A 21069-nucleotide genomic window follows, 5' to 3' on the forward strand; every position below is an offset into this window, starting at 1 on the left:
TGTGCTCCTTCTAAATTTTCCAACTCGGCAAACCTGTTCGTGACCTCTATTTCTCCTTCATTAGCCAGTCTTTTTCTCTGTCTGCTTCTCATAGTTACAAGCTTCCACTGGCCACTTTCCTCATTGAGTAGTCTACCCTCACAGTTCTCCACTCCACCTTGCATCTGTTAGTCTTGAGTTTTCCTTTCAGGTTCCTCTTGCCTTCCCTCCATCATCTACTCAAATCCCCTTCAAAACTCAACCATCATTTCTACTTGCATCTCCAGACCTTGGATCTTCTCTTCCATCAACAGCACTTCATACAAATGACATACTTTTCAGGTACCCACTTCAAGATAATGTATATGCCACAGTTTTCACCGTCAAATAATCTTCATCCTCTTCCATTCCTTGGGTCAATACTGCTACTGCCTCTGTAGCTGTCACAGCCTTCATCACATTTGTAAGGTTTTCTTGTCAACAATAAAGGCTAAAATTGAGGGTGAAATCCTGGCCCCAATGGGAGTTCTCCCATTGACTTCAATTGGGCCAGGATTTCATCCCTAGATTTTTTAAATTTTTTTAATGAAAGCTTAGAATCTGTAGAAACTGATTGCACTAGCTTTGGAAAGCTTCCTACACTCATGAGCAAGTTGATTTTTTTTCTAGTCCTGATTATGTCATTATGGCATAGCACAGTGGTTTCCAAACTTTTTAGTAAGACAAATGACCAACCACATTTTGTCTTTTTTTGTGACCCATCATTATATATACACACTCTCTGCCCCAATACTGCAACCCCAATCCCAGCCCAGTGGAGAGGGGGCTGGAGAATGAACTCATCCTGCAGCAGTGGCTGCTGTCCTGTGGGGCTGGTGTATGCTTCCTGCTCCAATGTGGTGCATGGGGTCACAGCACCACTCGATTTTTGACCTGACCAACCCTCATGAGGGGTGGTCGGGCCAACCCACAGTGGTGCTGCAATCCTGTGTGCCAGGTCACAACACCTAGAATTGAGGAGCCAAGCCCAGTCCTGCAGGACAGAAGCATGGTGAGCTTGCTTTCCAACTCCCCCCCTCCATCTTCTTCCAGCATCACTTAGCATGGCAGGGTCCTGATCTCAGTAGGAGCCTTTAGGCATTATCATAATGTAAATAGTCAAATCCACAGCAAGAAATAATAATATGCTGGAGGAGGGAACAAGCCAATAAAAATGGATGGTGGTAGCAAGTTACTTGGGATCCCCCTTTGTTCCCTCTATCTTCCTCCAAAACAACAGGTGTCGATGAACCAAGCTTATTTATCTTGTCTTTTATGCCCTGTATATTAAGGGATGACCTCCATTTGGTACCTAGTGTCTCAGGTTGGGCATACAATACATCTATTTTTTTTTCACACCTGACTTCCTAAAGTTTCTCAAGTTGGTTCTACCTGTGTGCTATTACTTGCTGCCATTATAACGCAATCGTATTTTGTCATCCACTTTTTTTAAGGGAATGAGATGTTAATTCTGCAGTGTTGATGTTGTACAATGCCTGATCAAGACCAAAAGGTGAAGAGCATAGAAAAGGGAACAGACAAAAATCCTCAAGGGATCACTGCAAGGTATAGTATCTGATAATGGTTTAGTTTGTTTAAATGTCAACGGTGACTTTCTGGAATTTGTACCAGCTGCCATAGTTGAATGCTGTAATGTGAAATGCTCTATACACATAGCAACTGTTACTCTGGTCACAAAGTTTATTTAGACCTTTGGTGATTTCAGGCATTCTGGAGAAACAAATAAATAGTTATGAAACTTTTGTATGCAGAAAGAAAAAATAATCTACTAAGGCAACGTCAGAGAATTGCCTTTTCTCTCACCAACGTCGATCACACAAGTTGACCTTATTTATATTGAGCAGACTGCTTGTTGACATGGCTATAACTTTGTCTTTTGAGTTATTAATGGATACATTATTATGTTTTATCCTAGGGATTACTCTGATCTTAAAAGACTTCGGTCTCTTTTAAATGTCCAGTCAAGCAAACAGCAGGTATTTTTAGTGGTTATTATTCACCATGTAAACAGTTGTATGATCATGCAAAATAATGATTGTGGTGGTCAGTATCAATTTTGTGTATTGTCAGAAATAGTCAAATACGTTTCAGCGAGCTCATCTGCAGTTAAATTCTCTAGAAACCTTTGGTTTTTTGGCATTAGTAGAGTTTCTGTCCCATTTACACAGCGTAAAGGAATGAAATCAACCAGCTTTTTATGCTGATCTGGCATATTGTTTTTTTAAACAGCAAAATTATCTTTATTTGTTTTGCTGTGTCAACATATCTAGCAGAGTTTATGCTATCACAGTTATTTATAGTTAAACAGCTTAACAGCTTTGTCTTTTTCCATGCCCTTTGATAATGTCCCGAGGAAGTAGTCCCCATTTTCAGCAAGAGGCAGGTTAATTATAACATGATGAAAGGAAGTGAAGGTGGCAAAACCACAAGCAAACAATTCCACCATGCATAAATAGTCTTTAGAGAATGAGATTAAAACAATGGTAGGAAAATTTATTACACTGCTTATAAGTTTTCTAGTGTTATAACCAAGTCCTCCCCCCCCTTCTCATTTGGACTTCTCTCTGCCATTTGAAAAAAAACAGTTACATTTTTTTTTTTAATTGGGAAAATAATGTTAATCCCTACTTCATGTAAATCCAGATAGAGATAGCTGTTACTCTGTGGTCTGGCTGGATGGCTCATTTATCTTGTTTTCCTCCATTCTATTAAATGTGATTTTTATGGGATTGACTGCTATAGGATGTCCAGTGCTTAATTTGCTGAACCCTGGCACAGCTAGGCTTGGCAGTTCATAGCCCCAGCACCTCTGGGCTTGCTGCATCAGATATGAATGTAAAAAAATTTCCTTGAGCCCTGTCACCTCTTTCATTACAAATTAATCACTGGGCATAGCTGAAAGTCGTGACATTTTGGAGGCATTCCTGAGGAATTCATCCAAAGCCCAAATGCAGATAGATATGTACCATAGCACGGAGAACCCTTTCTGCTTGTGAATCCATTTCTGATGCTGTACGAAGGTGTGGCGTTTGATCCAAAGGATCCTCTATAACATACAAGGCTATATTTTTTTTTCACTGAGGCTGAAGTTTGCAAGATGTGAGGCAGCTGCATCGCTCAGATTTCTAAAACGTGAAAGGATATTATCACAATGGGTAACTGTGGTTGGAAGCAGTGGTGTGTGTGGATTCACTGCACCTGATTACACAAATCAGGCTAGGCGTGAACATCCTTACAGTAACAAATGATGGTAGAAATACTTAGCATTTAAAGTTGAAATGGCTGAGTCACCTAGTACAGATAGACCTCTAGAGTGACAGGAAATATCATGGTACCTCTGTGCACCTGTGTGAGTGGGATTGGCAGTAAAATTTCTGAAACAATGTATAATGTCAGTGGGTTAGTACAATCTGTAGTAGGCTGCCTAGAGAGTCACTGATTTCAATATTTGTCACATTTCTTCATCTACCAGTTTGATTCAGCACTGCTTTTGATCAGAGTATTAACATAGCTTTGTTTGCATTGTGTGATATCTGCATTACCTTTTTAATGGCAATTGTTGGATCTTAAGTTAAACAATATCTGAAATCCCAGTAAGAATTTGAGAAGACAAAGGCTAATATTCTCTTGGCTTGGTTACTTTCTATATAGTGTTTGCTTTATGCACAGCCTTCTTTGCATTGCAGCTTCCAGCCATTAACTTTGAAACTGCTCAAAATAGTATGACCAAGTCAGAACAATACACGAACAAGACTAATGGACAAAGAAGCCGAGGTCAATGGCAAGAGTCAACTGAAGCAGTTGAACTTGAAAACTTTAGGTAAAGATTGTACCTTTCTTTTAAACAACTATACAAAGTATGGCTGGAGTATGGACTTGGACTTTCTAACCCTAACTCTGCTACTGTGGGTTTAAATAACCTTTAAACTTACAACATATTTTTCTTCTTATCTTATTAATGATGGATTTTTAAAGAATAGCAAAGGTGAGGCTAACAGTGCTAAAGGTATAATTGATACTTGCAACCCAGAACCTCACTCTTTTTAACTGGTAAATGTTTGAAGGGCATATTCAATTATATGTATTCACTTCTAAACTAAAGAGGAAATGTGTGGTTTGCAAAGTGCAACAAATAATCAGCTTAAAGATTTCCCAAGGGCAGTCAGACAGTTCAGATTGCTGTTTCATTTAGAACTTTTTCATTAGAGTTGTTATAAATATAGGAAGGAATCATAAGGCACCTAAGGTAGAATCTATTGTGTTCTTCTGATGCTGTGTGTTCTTAGGGGTACCCCTTATTTAAATAAATATGGTTAAGAAAGTTATGCCAGCCATGCTAACTGAAAAGTTGAACATATCACATTTAGTTGGTTGAATTGCTTTTGTTACATCATCAGGGTTGTATTGTGTATAAGTGTCTTGGCTATGGGAGAGAGAGAGCACACACAACATCAGGATAATCAGGAGGTTGGATAATCAGGGGATCCTAAGCATATTCTTCAAAGCTGGTTGGGCTTCCTCTTCAAATTACAGAAAGCCAGTCATCCTCCCCAAGACTAAACCTCTCTATTCCTGTGCAGCGCCTAAGATTTGGAGGACAGAAGCACCAATCTTTCAGAGTTTAGGAGCGTAATTCACACCTTGGGAGACATATATCGCCTCTTAGCTAAATGAGAGTTGGATAATTGAGATCTTTCTGTTTTCATTTTAGTTAATTTTAAAAACATCACATAAAATATTAAAACATCTTTAAATCTAACATCAGTAGATGTCAGAAAGATGAAATGTGGCTTTTTAAAAAAACCTGTTATGTCAGACTAATTCTGCTTCTGCTAAAAAGTGCTACATCTTTCTAAATATTTGGTTAATAGCACGTGTGTTTAATTCTTATGAATTATTGTCCTTCAAAACCTTTTCTTCTTGGTTGTCTGATGCTTGTCACTGGCTCAAAATGGCTGCGTGCCACTTCACTCCCCTTTATTGTTGTTATTTACATAACACCACAAGCATGCATCATGCTTTCCAGATAGAAGACACTATTGCTGCCTCAAAGAGCTTACAACATACATTCAACATTACCCCACAAGAAGTGATGGCAGACAATAGGGTGGGCAGTGGAGTAAGGTTAGGGCCACGAAGTTTAGGATCATGCATTGTCAGCAGTTTAGAATCATGTATTTAGCTTTTAATGTATGCATTTTGTGGTGGTGTTTCTTTTAAATAATTTGGTTTTACCTTATGAGTATTTGTATTTTTAATACTGTTAATTCATCTGAAAGTGATGTCATTTTGTGAGTTTAAAAAAAAAAAAAAGGGGGGGGGGGGACATAGCTGGAGCCACAGTATCAGTAGTGAGAGTTTATGAAGGTAACCATTGAATGGCTTCATCCACTTGCTGCTGCATGGGCTGCTGAGATCTGCTAAATACTATTTTAAATAAAAATAGTAGACATGTTTGTCAAACTATTTATGTTATCATACACTACTATAATCTCAACAATTAACTCTCTCTGCTAGGAAAGTCTGTTTTCTCCTCATTAACTTGCAGTAATCTGAATTTATCTTACTACAGTGTAATTAATAATACTGCATTTTTCTTTGTTTTCCCCACAGTGTGAACTATAGGAATGAGAGAAATTTTAGCAAGCATGCTCAACACAAACTGTTTCAAGAGATCTTTACAGCTTTGGTTAAGAACAGACTTATCTGCAGGTAAGCATATGTGATACAGGTATGTCTGGAAAAGAGGAGACTACTCATTTGCTTGGCTTAGGCAGGGATGTAAAATGAGTGAGTAAAGCGTGGCTTGTACACTTCTGCAACAGTCGCTGTGGTATGGAAACTGTTGGTTTCACAATATGGGGCAGGGAGAGCTTTAATAAATGAAAAAACCTATGTCTCCCAGTCTAAATTTGGGCAGATAACAGTACTTCTTTGCTTTCTGAGTTCATTTACACACTGTGAACCTGTTTCTTAAAATACTGTAATTTTTTGTTGGAAGTCAATTCTTTGATTCCCATATTGCTGATGGCATGCCCATCTATAGAAAAATCAGATTCCAATGACATTTCATTCATCTCAGTTGAATCAGCACTGTAAAACTAGCTTGCTACTCATATATATTTGACCATTGAAGGCTTATAGAGAGGAAACCTTTTTCATACCATTTTTCATAGAATTAGATTGAAACTGCACATGAAATTCTAAGGGACTAGCTTAGCAGTCACAGCTGGGCTGGTGTCCACAAGTCAAGGCTTGCCACTACTCAGTAAGCAGGGATTGGAGTAATTGCTAGAGCCAGGATCAATAAGTGGGAGTCAGAGTCAGGCAGGATTCCAAGACTGGAGATCAGAGTTAGTTACCAGGCTGGAATCATGAGGCAAGAGCCAGGGTCAGAGTCAGGCTGGTATTGGAGATTGGAGATCAGAAGCAAGGTGCAGTCTGGAGTCACCAAAGGCGAGAAGTCTATGTGGTTGCCCAGAAAACTTCCTGGAGCACGATCCAAGTTTAAGTAGTAAATTTGGCCAATCAGAGGGCTGCAGGGTGCTATCACTCTAGACCCTTTGAGCAGTACTTAGTTTCGTGTCTAACCATCACTGTGCTCCGTGGATGTAGCTCTGTATGCCTCCCGGAGGCAATTTAGGAAGGCCAACCATCCCAGGCTGTGCAAACCTGAGTTCTAATCCCACAGATCCTGACAGAAATAAGTGAAAGACATTCAAGAAAATATGGGCACTGAGATTTATTTTCTGAAAAAGAGTATATATTATCTTTAAACAAAATTTTGTATTTAATTCCCAGGTAAAATTTTCAAAAATATCTAAGTGATTTAAGAGCCCCAAGGCCAGATTTACAAAGGCATTTAAGCACCTGAAGACTCTTGTTAGATGTCTAGTGAGATTTTCAAAGAGCCTAATCAAGTTAGTCACCTATCTCCCACTGAGAGTCATGAAAGTCAATGGGAGTTAGGCACATAACTTGCTTAGACCCTTTTGTAAATTCCACCAGATGCTTATCTGCATCTTTAGACATGTAAATACCTTTGTAAGTCTGGCCCTACATTTCATTTTCAGCAGTGATTTATGCACTTAGGAGCCTAAATCTCCTTGCAATGGGACTTTGGCCATGTCTGCACTACAGACTTCTGCTGGCATAGCTCTGTCAGGAGTCATTCCTGACCAGCATAGCTGTGTTGGCAGTAGCCCCTAGTGTAGATGCAGTTATACTGACAAAACTACACATTTGCCAGTATATCTTATTTTGCTCGAGGCAGTGTGTGGACTAAACCAAGGTAGTGAAAAACAGGGTTACTTACCAGTAACTGTTGTTCTTCGAGATGTGTTGCTCATATCCATTCCATGTAGGTGAGTGCGCGCCCCGTGCGCGAGCCTGCGGAAACTTTTCTGCCCTAGCAACCCCAGCAGTCGGTCCCGGCGCCCCCTGGAGTGGCGCGTGCATAGCGCGGTATATAGGGTGCCACCGACTGCGCGGGCCCCCAGTCCCTTCTTTCTGCCGACTCCGACAGCGGGGACGGAGGGTGGGTTTGGAATGGATATGAGCAACACATCTCGAAGAACAACAGTTACTGGTAAGTAACCCTGTTTTCTCTCTTCGAGAGTTGCTCATATGCATTCCATGTAGGTGATTATATAGCCATACCTTTGGTGGTGGGAAGGAGTCAGTGGCGCGAAGCCCTTCTCAGCACGGCTCTGCCAACTGCTGCGTCTTCTCTTGCTTGTTGCACAATGGCATAATGGGAGGTGAAGGTATGGACCGATGACCAGGTTGCAGCTCTGCAGATATCCTGCAGGGGCACTCATTCCAGAAAAGCCGCCGAGGTGGCTTGGGCTCTGGTTGAGTGCGCCGTAATCGGTCCTGGGAGTGGTACCTTCGCCCTCTCATAGCAGGTGCGGATGCAAGTGGTGATCCAGGAGGAGATGCACTGGGTGGAGACAGGTGAGCCTTTCATGCGGTCCGCCACTGCGACGAAGAGTTGCGTGGACTTCCGGAACGGTCTGGTCCGGTCTATGTAGAAAGCTAAGGCTCGCCTGACGTCTAGTGAGTGCCATCTCCGCTCCTCCTCCGATCCGTGTGGTTTGGGAAAAAACACGGGGAGGAAGATATCCTGGTTATAATGAAACTGGGACACCACCTTAGGCAAGAAGGCCGGGTGAGGTCTCAGTCGCACTTTATCTTTATAAAACACCGTGTAAGGAGGGTCTGAGGTTAGGGCTCTTAGCTCGGAGACCCTCCTAGCCGATGTGATGGCTACCAGGAAGGCTACCTTCCATGACAAGACCAGAAGTGGGCATGTAGCCATAGGCTCAAAGGGGGGACCTGTGAGAATAGTGAGGACTAGATTTAAGTCCCAGAGAGGTAGAGGTTCACGGACTTGTGGGAACAACCTCTCTATTCCTTTGAGAAACCTGATGGACATTGGGTGAGAAAATATAGACCTCCCCTCCACTGGGCAATGGAAGGCCGAGATGGCCGCCAGATGCACCCTTAGGGAGGCCAGGGCAAGGCCCTGCGTTTTTAGGTGTAGGAGGTAGTCTAAGATGGCCTGGATAGTTGAGTCCAGAGGCAAAATGCCACGTGACTGTGCCCAATAAGTGAAGCGTTTCCACTTTGCCCGGTATACAACCTGGGTAGAAGGTTTCCTGCTCCCCAGCAGGACGCTTTGGACTTGTGCCGAACAAGCCCTCTCTCCCTCCGTTAGCCATGGAGCCTCCATGCCGTCAGGTGGAGGGAGTCCAGGTCTGGGTGGAGCAGGCGACCCTGTTCCTGGGAAAGGAGATCGTAGCGTCTCGGGAGCGGGATCGGTGTGGCGATGGAGAGGTCGAGCAGCATACTGTACCAGTGCTGCCTCGGCCATGCCGGTGCGACCAGGATGACATCCGCTCTGTCCCTCTTGATCTTCAGGAGCACCTTGGGGAGCAGTGGAATCGGGGGAAACGCATAGAGAAGTGGTCCCGACTAGTCTATCAGGAACGCGTCCGAAATGGAGTTCTGTTCGCGCCCGCGCAGGGAGCAAAATAGTGGGCATTTCCTGTTCTGTAGCGTGGCAAAGAGGTCCAGATGGGGAACTCCCCACTTGCGGAAGAGAAACGCTGTAACCTCCCCATAAAGAGACCATTCGTGGCGGGGTAAGAACGACCTGCTGAGGCGGTCTGCCTCATCATTCCTCACCCCTGGGAGGTGAGACGCAACCAGATGGAAATCGTATCTCACCGCCAGGTCCCATAGTTGCAACGCCTCGTGGCACAAGGTCGAGGAGCGTGCTCCCCCCTGTCTGTTGATGTAGAACATCGTTGCGGTGTTGTCTGTAAGGACTTGCACCACCCTCCTTTGAGAAAGCGGAGAAAAACCTTGCAGGCTAGAAGTACTGCACGGAGCTCCCGAATGTTTATGTGGAGCATTCTGTCTTGTATTGACCATCGACCTTGTGTACTGAGGTCGTGGGACATGTGGGCCCCCCACCCAGTGTCGGAAGCATCTGTGATCAGCGTTACAGAGGGAACCATGTCTGCAAATGGAACTCCTTCCATTACCTGTCTTGGGTCTGTCCACCAGTTCAGGGACGCTAGTACCTGGGGTGGGACCGTGACTACCTTGCCCAGAGAATGTCTGGCTGGGGCATAAACTGAGGCTAACCACCCCTGCAGGGGTCTGAGTCTGAGACGAGCCAGCCTCACCACGTATGTGCATGCCGCCATGTGCCCCAACAGCTGAAGGCAGCGCCTGGCTGTTGTCGTGGGGAATCTCTGTAGCTCGGAAATGATGGTTGTCATAGCTAGGAACCGGGGCTGTGGAAGGAAGGCCCTGGCCTGTACTGCATCTAGGGTCGCCCCAATGAATTCTATGCGCTGTACTGGGGTCAGCGTGGATTTCTGCTCGTTTATGAGCAGCCCCAGTCTGTTGCATGTCGCGCACGTTAGGGCTAAACTGTTTGTTACGTGAAGTCTGGACCTCCCCCGAAGTAACCAATCGTCTAGGTAGGGGAAGATTTGAACCCCTTTGCGCCGCAGGTAGGCCGCTACCACCGCTATGCACTTGGTGAAGACCCTGGGCGCTGAGGAAAGGCCAAAGGGGAGGGCTGCAAATTGGTAGTGGCCACCAGCTACCATGAATCGTAAAAAACGTCTGTGGCCAGGGAGGATAGAGACATGAAAATATGCATCTTTTAAGTCGAGAGCGGCATACCAGTCCCCAGGATCCAGGGTGGGAATGATGGAGGCTAAGGAGACCATGTGGAACTTGAGCCGCCTGATGAATTTGTTGAGGCGGCGCAGATCCAGAATAGGCCGGAGGCCTCCCTTTGCCTTGGGAATAAGGAAGTATCGGGAATAAAACCCCCTGCCCCTTTCCGTGGGTGGGACTTCCTCTACTGCCCCTAGGTGGAGCAGGGAGCGGACCTCCTGCAGGAGGAGTTGCTCGTGAGAGGGGTCCCTGAAGAGGGACGGGGTAGGGGGAGTCCGGTGGGAAAGCCGAAAGCTGCAAGGCGTAACCTCTCCGCACCACACTTAGCACCCAGCGGTCTGAGGTTATGCCCTGCCACTCTCGGAGGAAAGGCCGAAGCCTGTCTCTGAAGGGCAGGGTGTGATCCTGGTCGGCTACGAGGGCCGTGGGAATGGCAGAGGTGCCGCTCTCGAGCGTCCCATCAAAAAGGGCGCTTGTTATTTTTACGCGGCCCTGACTGAGAGCCCTTGGCAGGGCCTGGGCGGTCTCGGCGGTTAGTTTGTCTAAACCGGTCCCGAGCTCTCCTGGGTTGTGGTGGACGGGGGGGCAACCTCGGAGCTGTCAGCTGCTGCCTCTGAGGCTGTTGTTTGCCCTGGCGTCTCGTGGCCTGAGGTACATACAGGCCCAAGGACCGCAGAGTGGCCCTCGAGTCCTTCAAGGCATGCAGCTTGCTGTCTGTTTTGTCCGAAAACAGGCCTGAGCCGTCGAAAGGCAGATCTTGGATGGCCTGCTGTACCTCTGTTGAGAGGCCGGAGGACTGAAGCCAGGACGAGCGTCTCATAACTATACCAGACGCCATGGCTCTGCCCGCTGCGTCCGTAGCGTCACTGGCTGACTGCAGCGTAGCTCCCCCCACTGTTGACCCTTCCTGGAGCAACGTGGTGAAATCCAGTGCTAGGTCTTGGGGTAGGGCCGATGTAAATCTCTGGAGAGATGACCAGAGATTAAGCTTATAACGCCCCAAGAGAGCCTGGTGATTAGCTATACGGAGCTGTAGGGCAGCGGTCGAGTATACCTTCCTCCCAAAAAGGTCTAGCTTTTTGTACTCCTTATTTTTGGGAGTATTAGCCTGGGCACCTTGCCGTTCCCGCTGATTTACTGCGTCCACTACCAGGGTGCCCGGGGTTGGGTGGTTAAAAAGGTACTCGAACCCTTGCTGCGGGACATAGTATTTACGCTCCGCCGTTTTTGATGTGGGAGCTATGGATGCAGGGGTCTCCCAAATAGGTCTAACGAGCCTTAGCACCCTATCATGCACTGGGAGTGCTACTCTAGAAGGCCCCGCAGAGGCCGGAAGCCAAATATGGGGTCCTCCTCCTCAGAGAGCTCCCGAAGGTCTATTTTTAAGTTTTCTGCCAGCCTCTTCAGGAGCTCCTGATGTGCCTTGAAATCAGGCAATGGGGTCCTCCGGTCCCTGGATGTTGTGTCGGGGGAGAAGAGGAGGAGGACTGCAACAGGGGACCCGTGGAGGGGCCCTCCATAGGGTCGGACTCGTACTCCGACGACTGGTCATCCCCTTGTGGGCGCTCCTCCTGTGATGCACTCTTGGGTGGAGGAGGAGGCTGGGGCTTTGAGGATGAGGGGAGTGACCCCGTCCCCTGTAGTGTCTGTGGCGGCCAGGGCCCCCAGTAAGGCCATTGCCATGGGCCTTGTCCCCATGCCGGTACCGGGCCCGGTGCCGGGTACGGCGCCATGCTTGCAGGAGCCGGGCTTAGGGATTTGCGGCTCCTTTTGCGCTGCCCTTTAGCTGTAGACGGGCTGCGCGATGAGGAGGAGCGGTGGCGCCGCTTGCCGTGTCGGCGTGATGGAGAGCCGCTGGAGGAAGATGAGAACCTCCGCGTCTTGCAGCGGTGTTTCCCTGTATGTCTCCTGGGACTCCTCGAATATCGTCTCTCCGGGCTGACATGCGGTACCGGAGAGGCCTTCGGTGCCGAGGGGCCCGGCGCCGGGGCTCGTGGCGGGCTGCGAGAACGGGCTTGAGTGACCCTTCGGTGCCGATCGTGCTGCACCGGGCTGCCTGTGGGAGACCTGGAGCGTCGGCGGTAGTGCCCGTCTTTCGGTGCTGGGGATTCAGAGCGCCGACGCGGTGCCGTGTCCTCCCTCGGTACCGTACGCCGCGTCAGGGAATGCATTGGCGACCGCGATCTGTATCGGTACCGCGTGCTGTCCCTGGGTACTGGGGACTGAGAGCATCGGTGGTGTGCCGGTGTCTTCTTCGGTGCCGCCGAGTGCACCGGACTGGATGATCGAGACCGGGTATGGCGGTACCGGTCTCGTGCTCTCGGTACCGGAGGGCTCTGGGACGCCGGGGCCCTTCGCGAAAGGCGAGATGGGCTCGGAGTCCGAGACCGTGACCGAGCCCGGCTGCCCCGCTGCCCACTGGCCGAGCGGGATCGGTTGCCTCTACGCACAGCCGGGAATCTGGACCGGTGTCGAGTTTGTGTCTCTGGCACCGGGACCCGCACCGGACTGTGCTCCCGACGATCTTTTGCCGGCACCGGCGATGGTTGGTGCCATGAGCCCGACGATGACTTGGAGCGGTGCCGTGGGTCTTTCGGTCTGGTCTTTCCCCGCAGGGTTGACCGGTGCTGAGGCTCCGGAGACCTTAATCTAGACACGGAGCTCTCCCGGGAACCTCCAGAATCCGCACGGTGCCGGGACTTGGAGGAGCTCGACGACTCGCGGTCGGAGCTGGGAGGGGAGGATGTTGCTCTCCCTCTCCCCGACCGTCTGGGGGGAGACACCGAGTCCCGTCTCGACCTCCCACCGGAGTAGCCCAGCGCGGGCTTATCCCGAGACGCTGTCCCCGAGGCCCTCGGCCGAGGGGGGGGCGGAGGCGTAGGCAAGGCCATGAGGGCTCGTGCCGCTGTAAACGCCTCCGGTGTCGACGGCCCTTGTAGAGGCGCTCCCCCACCCCCCGGGGTCGGGGGAGGCTCTCTACGAGGAGATGCCGGTGCCGGGACTATTTCAACGGCACGTGGCTGGGGCATCTCCTGTATCACCCCCTGCTGTACCGGTCGCAGGGGGGAGTCCATAGATACGGCCGCCGGCCGTTTTTTCTTTTTCGGTGCCGTCTTGGGCGGTACCGATGGTGTTGCTGTCGGTGCCGATGGTGCACTGCGCACCGACGAGATGCTCGGTGCCGTAGGTGATCTGGACGGCTCCGAGTCTGGACGAAGTGCCGTCTCCATCAAGATCGCCCGGAGGCGAGCGTCTCTATCTTTTTGGGTGCGGGGTTTGAATGCCTTACATATGCGGCACTTGTCCTTGCGGTGTTGTTCCCCGAGGCACCGAAGGCAGCGATCATGGGGGTCGCTGACGGAGAACACTTTGCCGTAGGCCGCACATGACTTAAATCCGGTGGAGCCCGGCATGGCTCCTAAGGGAGCCCCTAAGGGCTAACTATTTACACTATCTTAACTGCTATCTACTAATAACTAGAGTAACTAAGAAAACAATAAAAGAACTTATCTACACGATTTGAGGTTGCTACTTGCTGAAGAGGCAAGGGGCAGACGTTCCACTGACCGTCACGGGCGGAAAGAAGGAACTGGGGGCCCGCGCGGTCGGTGGCACCCTATATACCACGCTATGCGCGCGCCACTCCAGGGGGCGCCGGGACCGACCGCTGGGGTTGCTAGGGCAGAAAAGTTTCCGCAGGCTCGTGCACGGGGCGCGCACTCACCTACATGGAATGCATATGAGCAACTCTCGAAGAGAGAAGCGTAGCTTTGCTGGTATAGCTGCATCCACACTAGGAGCACTTTGCTGGTATAGTACTAGAGGTATAATAGAGGTATAACTATACTGGTAAAAACTCTCCTAATGTAGACATGGGCTTAAGCTTTTATGTGCCTAAGTCACTTTTGAAAATGGGACTTAGACTCTTAATTCATTTAGGCACTTTTGAAAATTTTGGGTACAGTGCAATGTGGCATTGACCTCTTGTAGAGGAACTATAGTGACACAACTTCATTTGCAGATAATTCAAGGAAATCTCTTTCCAAACCCATTGTAACATACCTAATTATTTCTGACTTTTTCGTTTTTCCATCCCTTTGATGATGATATAATGAAATTAGTACCTAGTATTGAAAATAAAAGACTTAGATGAGGTTAATAAACTAGCATATATTAATAGCCCTGTGAAACAAGTAACATAACTGCAATCACAAGGGGATTACATGCCGCACATTGCTACTAGTATGTCGATAGCCTCTCTTTAGAACAACTGCCATTGCAGAAGGTCAAAGCCTCTAGAGGCTGCACTGGATAACTGCTGCCCCTGCTGGGAAACATGAAAGACAGATTGCCCTGTGGAAGCCTATGAATTCTATCAGGGATCTGGGCCTCCCGAAAAACAGAGGTTTTAAGGAATCACTTCTTAAGGCATGCTCATGCTTAAAGCATGCTCCCCTTCTGTTCCACACGCAATTACCAAACAGGAAATAGAGGTCACTTCACAACATATAATAATAATTTTTATTTACAAAGCACCCCCCACTTTCCTTGCAAAAGTCTGTGCAAACCATAAATTCTCCTTGAAAGGAAAGCACCACTATTCTGGATAGGCAGGTGTGAAGAACCTAGGATAGAGCCACTACTCTTAACAGGGCATGGGTACAAAGAGGTTGCCCCAAATAAGCTGATGATGGAGTTTTATTTGCATCTGTTACAGCACAGCCTTTATTTTTATCAAAATATTTTTAGCTGTTGGCTTAATTCCCAACAGCAAATGATAACAAGGGAAGAGAACTGCCATATCATGTGGACTTCTTTTGTTTCTGGGGAACTTATCCAGATAAATACAGATACCCACCCCATTATAGATAGATACTCACCCCTTATATATATGGGGGGAGTCTCTCTATGTATCTATCAATTAAAAGGGGTGTATGTGTGTATAAATGTCTAAAAAATATATAACTTTCATAAACAATGGGAAAATCTTTCTTTGTATCGTATCTTGAAATGTTATAGCTCAGTGATACCCAGTCCTGGAATTTAGTAGTGCTGTTGTTTCTAGGTGCACTTTAAGCAGATGAGCAATTCCACTGAAATCAGTGGGACTACTTGTGCTTAAAGATCAGCATGTGCTTTTCTGAATTAGGGCCTCACCTCTGTTAGGTGTAACAAATGATAGCTAATAATATGCAGTTTAAGGAAATCTATTTTATTCATAGGGAACCAGTTATAGTGCTTGAATACAAGTAGTATTAAAATATGCTGTTTGGTTGGTTTACATGCTTAATCTCATAATGACTAAGGTCCCAAATTGAAAAACTGTGTTATGTATATTCATTGTTATGTATTTATTATTACCTGTGGCTTATAACTGGACATTTTTGATGTTTCTCTTACAGGGAGTGGGTTTATCGAGCTCCATCCATCCATTTCCTGAGAGTACTAATCTGTCTAAGATTATTAATGAGGGATCCATGCTATCAAGTTGGTTTGCCAAAATATTGTTTCTTATTGAAAGACAGAACACACACAAACTATATATGTACTGTAGCCTACAAATACACAACAAAACTCCATTAATTGTAGAAAACTATAAAATGGGGGGAAACAACATCCTGTTCCTAGTGGTGTTCATCTGGTATTCTGAAACATAATAATTGGTATTCTGAAACATAATAATTGGGCGCTATTAATTTTATCCTAGCTGCTATGATTATAGATTGTTATTCATATAGCAGGGATGGTCAAACTGTGGCTTCGGAGCCACATGTGGCTCTTTTACAGTTAAAGTGCATCTCGCAGAGCCTCCAATGCACTCCCCCCATTCTCTACCTTCTAGATTGAGGTGGGGAGTTCAGGGCTTCTGCCATGCAATGGGGTGGTGGGGGCTAGAGGTTTCTGCCCGGGGGGGGGGGGGGAGGGTCTCAGGGCTTCAGCCCCAGGGGGCACACCTGTCGGGACTCAGGACTTCAGCCCTACAGTGGGGTGATGAGGGTAGGGACTTCTGCCCCGTGGGAGGCACCTGCCGGGCTTCCAGGCTTCCACCTTGTGACAGGGTGGTGGAGGGGCTTGGGGCTTTTGCCCCGTATGGCGTGCCTGCCATGCCCCGAGCCCCACCACCATCCCAGAAGGTTTAAGCCCAGAGGCCTGGCAGGTGTGCCCCAGCTCTTGAACTTCTGAAAATTGTTGTATGTGGCTCTGAGGGTCAGTAAGTTTGGCCACTCCTGTCATATAGGTTAAAAAAAGTTCTAAAAAAACCTGGCATGTTTAATCTTGAGAAAAGAAGGCTGAGAGTGGACCTGATAACAGTCTTCAAATATGTTAAGGACTGCTATAAAGAAAACAGTGATCAATTTGTTCTTCATGTCCATTGAAGGTAGGACAAGATATAATGGGTTTATCTGCAGCAAGAGAGATTCAGGTTAGCTGTTAGGAAAAGCTTATTCTAACTGTGAGTGTAGTTAAGCTCTGGAATAGGCTTCCAAGAGAGTTTATGGAATTCCTATCATTGGAGGTTTTAAAAACAGGTTGGACAAACACCAGTGAGATATAGTCTAGGTGTACTTGGTCCTGCCACAGAGCAAGGGGCCGGACTTAATGACTTCTTGAGGTCACTTCCAGCCCTACATTTCTATGATTTTATATGTCTAATCCTCTTTAGAAACTTAAGCAATTTGCCTCAGCATACTGCAATTCCATACATTCCATAGTTTAATCATACATTGTTGTCCCAGTTTTCAGACATTCAAAATTAAATGTAAGCAGCCTGATTTTCAAAGGTGCTTAGTACCCACCGATTCTATTAAATTCATTGTGCTTTGGGAGAAGTCAGCACTTCCAAAAAGCAGGCCTTTTATATTACGCTACCCATTCTTCCTAATGGTTCTGTGTTATGACAAATTAATTAGTTTTCTTCTTTATATTTGTTCAGGAAGTGCTCCATAACCTGGGTGGGATTGAAAATCTAGCCCAGGTAAAATTTTCTTTATTGTTGTTGTCTATTATTTTATGCAGTAGTTTGTTTTTGCAAAGGCAAGAATGAAATATATTGTAAAAGTGTTGTTCTGTTGGCACATGAAGAGAAACAAATTTGTTATCCTATTAGCACATGGATAAGTAGGTGCGGTTTCCAATTATGCCCAAAGCAACTATACATGTAATTTAGTAAGGTGCACCAATGACATTTTCTTCTAGCAAATTGAATTAGATAGTAGCTAGTTTGCTGAAGTGAAAAAGGCTATTAAAGGTCAACACGTGCTTGGCTCAGTCATGAGAATGAGTTCTAGGCTTTTGAGGGAAGGATGTGTAAAGTCTCTTTGTGCTTTAGAGGCTGATTTCTCTGAAGGAATAACAGAAGTGATAGAAACACTATTAGTTTGAAATAAAAACACACTGAAATGACTTTTTCACGGATTACCGTGCTTTAATTAATGACATTTGTTGAGGTTTTTTATATTGTCGCTTCCTTTCAAAGCATTCCATGTTGTGGGATGTGACTTTAGTCATGGCATATTAATAGAAAAGTCTCAGGACAGTTGTGAAAAGGACAAAATAAATAGAAATATAATTTTGAAAAAATCAAAATGTAACAACATGACATTATTTTTTACTGTACACAAAATAGTTCTTATTTTTCCATGTTTAATTCTTGCAGACAAAAAGGGTAGCAATACAACTGTTTGGAACATAGAAGCTAGCATTCTGGAATACTGCATTGAATATTTAGTCTGATTCAAGGATGCCAAAAAGCCTTTGTGATGCATCTTATGTTAAAAGTTTTTATGTTCATTCTGGGTCCATTTTGTGAGAAGTAAAGATGGAATCCTGCTAAAAATGCTAAAATTGTTTTTAAATAACAAGACTGTAGGTCATGGGTGCATGTATGCAGTTCCCACTGTGCCCATGTTGGCTGTCCAGATCTGTGTTATCTTGGTGTTGGTATTGAATCCCTCCTCTCTATTAGACTCCCTTTTCGCTCAGTTTAAAATATTCAGCTCTTAAGGTTCTCAGTGAAGTTTGTTCAAGTGTTTACTGTCACATCCAATTGCTCACATATAAATATCTCCAAATGTCAGAAGTTATGGCTATTTTTTACACCATTAGTCTAATGGCAGCTGTAGCAATAGTGCAGTTGTACTATGTGTTGTATTATAGGCGCAGCAGCTGCAGTCCTTATAGTTAAATTACATAATACTTTTCATTCTAGCCCCTGTTTTCAGTTGCTCATAGCTTTCTGAAACTTTCACCTTCTGTGCTGAATTTTTCAGGCTTGATCTCTGCCTGAAGGTGAATTATTTTTAGAAATGAAATCTTAGCAGTGTAATATCTCACTACAGCACTCAGCTATTAAGTTGTTGCTGAGAGGTTAGTGGAGGCTGTTAGGTTTTGTGTGTCAAGTATGGTGTGTAGATTAGTAAACTGGTATTAGTGGGGTTCCATGCTATCTTAATTTTGTTTGTAGAGAGAAGGAATCTTAAGTGATTGTGCACTTCCACTACAGACTGTGGAAGACGGATACCCTAGGATATGCTGTTTGGGTTATAATGCTGTAATGTTTGTAGCCCCCATATTTCCTGCCAATAGCCTTCATAAAAATCATGTGAAGACCTATCTAAAACTTTGGATTCGGAAATCATTACTATGTGTTGCCTCATCAACATTCTATGACATTTAAATTGCGTAGCTAGCTGGTCATTTGAAAGAAAATTGCACTCATCTTACTTAGGAAAGCAGTCTAAAAGTACAATTCTTTGGCAGAGCTTCTCTTCTTCAAACAGAGAATGATCGGTAATACTCTTACCAAATACTGGTACACACCGCAAAAACACTGCACATTTCAACATGATTGGTAGAATAACCCTTCACTGTGCCTCATTATGAGAAATTTGTTCATTTTAGATGCAAACGTGCCTTTGTCCAACAATCGTCTGGTGTACTATGACTGCTACTGAAGATTATTAATATGACAGAGACTGTACCTTAAAATGAAGTTTCAAATTAATTCAAGCTCTCTCCTCGACTATATGTTCTCGTTGTGTTCCTCATTAGATATTTGCTGTATGATTTAAAAGCTTTTAAAGTCATTTTGGCTTTAACAGTCTGGTAGATGTGATCTGGAAATCTCTGGTAAATGGTGATGCAGTGGTTCCATTCTTCACCTATGGGAACCTGATGTCAAATCCGAATTTATGATCAGAAGTGAAATGGTCAGTTAACCTGAAATAGTCATCATACAGTTTGTAGTATCTGTTCATAGGAAGCTCCTCAGCACAGTACTAACAGAATAGTTTCATGTCACTATTTAGGTAGTGGGATGCTTGAAAGCATTATGTGTCAAATTAAAAACAAATGCATCCAACAGTACACCTGCTATTGCAGACTGTACCATGGTCAGATTCACTTTTCTCCAGAATAACCTGCAGTGGTAATTACTCCACGTGGAACAGGGTTGCAAGTTGCCAGTAACCCCACCACCTGTGCCTTCAAGGGGCTTAGAATGAGCCAATTTACTCCCAAAAGGGGGAGGGGGCAGAGCTGGGAATAGATATTTAATATAAAAGAGCCAAGTCTCATCTATTTAGCCCCATGGTCTTTTAGAAGGAACATGCCAAATTAGATACTACTGTAATCCGAATTAATATAGTAAGGCTTTGTGTCACTCTCTAATGGCTAGCCCGCATGCAGCAATTTATGTCTCTGCTGCTGCTTCTGCGCCAGGATGTCTGGTGTGTTAGCTTAGGTGGTATGGTTCATGTTATTAGATTCAGAGGTTCCACAGTTCAGTTGGTGGAGATGGCCAAAATGGCTAAGCTATTGGTAACCATTAAATCACATTCTGCTCCTATAGCATGGAATAAATCTGATGCGCAGCATTCAATTGCTATCTCACAAATACTTGTGCAACCCAGTAGACAAGCGTGTATTGAGTGTCACTGTCTGATCCATGCAAAGGATAATACAAGCTTTCTCCCCACCAGTTACTCTAGTAACTGAAGTGAAAGAAGCCTGTGCTATAGACTGGAGACTGTAATTCTTTCTCTGCTTATGACCCATGTTGAATGTGTGTTCAGAAACTATATATGTATGTAATATATAAAAATTTGTTTAAGCAGCCTGGAATCAATATTGAAGAGATTTTGTATTGCAAACGTATTTAGAAGTGAATTCGGATATTATGTGAACATTGTTTTGTTATTGCATTTTTAGTTTTTCTACTATGGTTAATGGGAGCTATCCCATTAACAATAACATGTGGAACTTCATGAATGTTTGTGAGGCTGAGAGCAACGTATAGGAGATTTTGCTTCAAAAATCAGTACATGATGTAATACACTTACCTTTCCAGAAAGCAATCCTTATTCTAGGTGGTGTAACACAAGTATTTATGGGAGACTGGAAGCCTCATGGCACTGCTTAATACATTATAGAGCCTTTCACCTATAGGTCACCAGTTTGACTCCTGTCCTGCTCAACGGGAATGAAAAATTGTTCTCCTCTAACAGATGTTTGGTGGCCCCCATATGAGATGAGTTTGGTGGATCCTAGTTCCAGCTCCCACATCATAATGTGTGCTTTGCACTAGATTTCATTCTCTTCTGTGTAGTAACTCTCTTACTATGTGTTTGTACGAAGGTTAACATAATGGGACCCCTGATATTGGTAGGATCTGCTAGTGAGATCTCCTCCTGCAGCAGGAGCCAAAATCATGTTACTGATAAATTTTGTGAACTGGCAACATTGTGACTATCACACACACATGGGAGGAAGCCGGGGCAAGTACAAGAATCAGCAGACCACAAAACATAATTTATGGTAAAATTTTAAAAA

General features: G+C 45.3%; 1 protein-coding gene across 4 annotated transcripts in view; it reads left to right on the top strand.

Annotated features, from left to right (window-relative positions):
* Positions 1-1479: 1479 nt before the first annotated feature.
* Positions 1480-21069, top strand: part of NEK10 (NIMA related kinase 10) — a 163276-nt gene continuing 143686 nt past the window's right edge. For all 4 annotated transcript variants that reach the window (XM_067561623.1, XM_067561620.1, XM_067561621.1 and 1 more), the window contains exons 1-6: positions 1480-1584; positions 1955-2015; positions 3726-3859; positions 5653-5751; positions 15642-15726; positions 17174-17215. In XM_067561623.1, coding sequence (XP_067417724.1) covers positions 1511-1584; positions 1955-2015; positions 3726-3859; positions 5653-5751; positions 15642-15726; positions 17174-17215 — 495 coding nt within the window. In that variant the 5' untranslated portion in view covers positions 1480-1510. The remainder of the gene's footprint in view (positions 1585-1954; positions 2016-3725; positions 3860-5652; positions 5752-15641; positions 15727-17173; positions 17216-21069) is intronic.

The sequence above is a fragment of the Emydura macquarii genome, unplaced genomic scaffold (genome assembly GCF_026122565.2).
Source record: "Emydura macquarii macquarii isolate MOO-44397 ecotype Brisbane River unplaced genomic scaffold, CSIRO-AGI_Emac_v2 contig_2422, whole genome shotgun sequence".
Classification (NCBI taxonomy): Eukaryota; Metazoa; Chordata; order Testudines; family Chelidae; genus Emydura; species Emydura macquarii.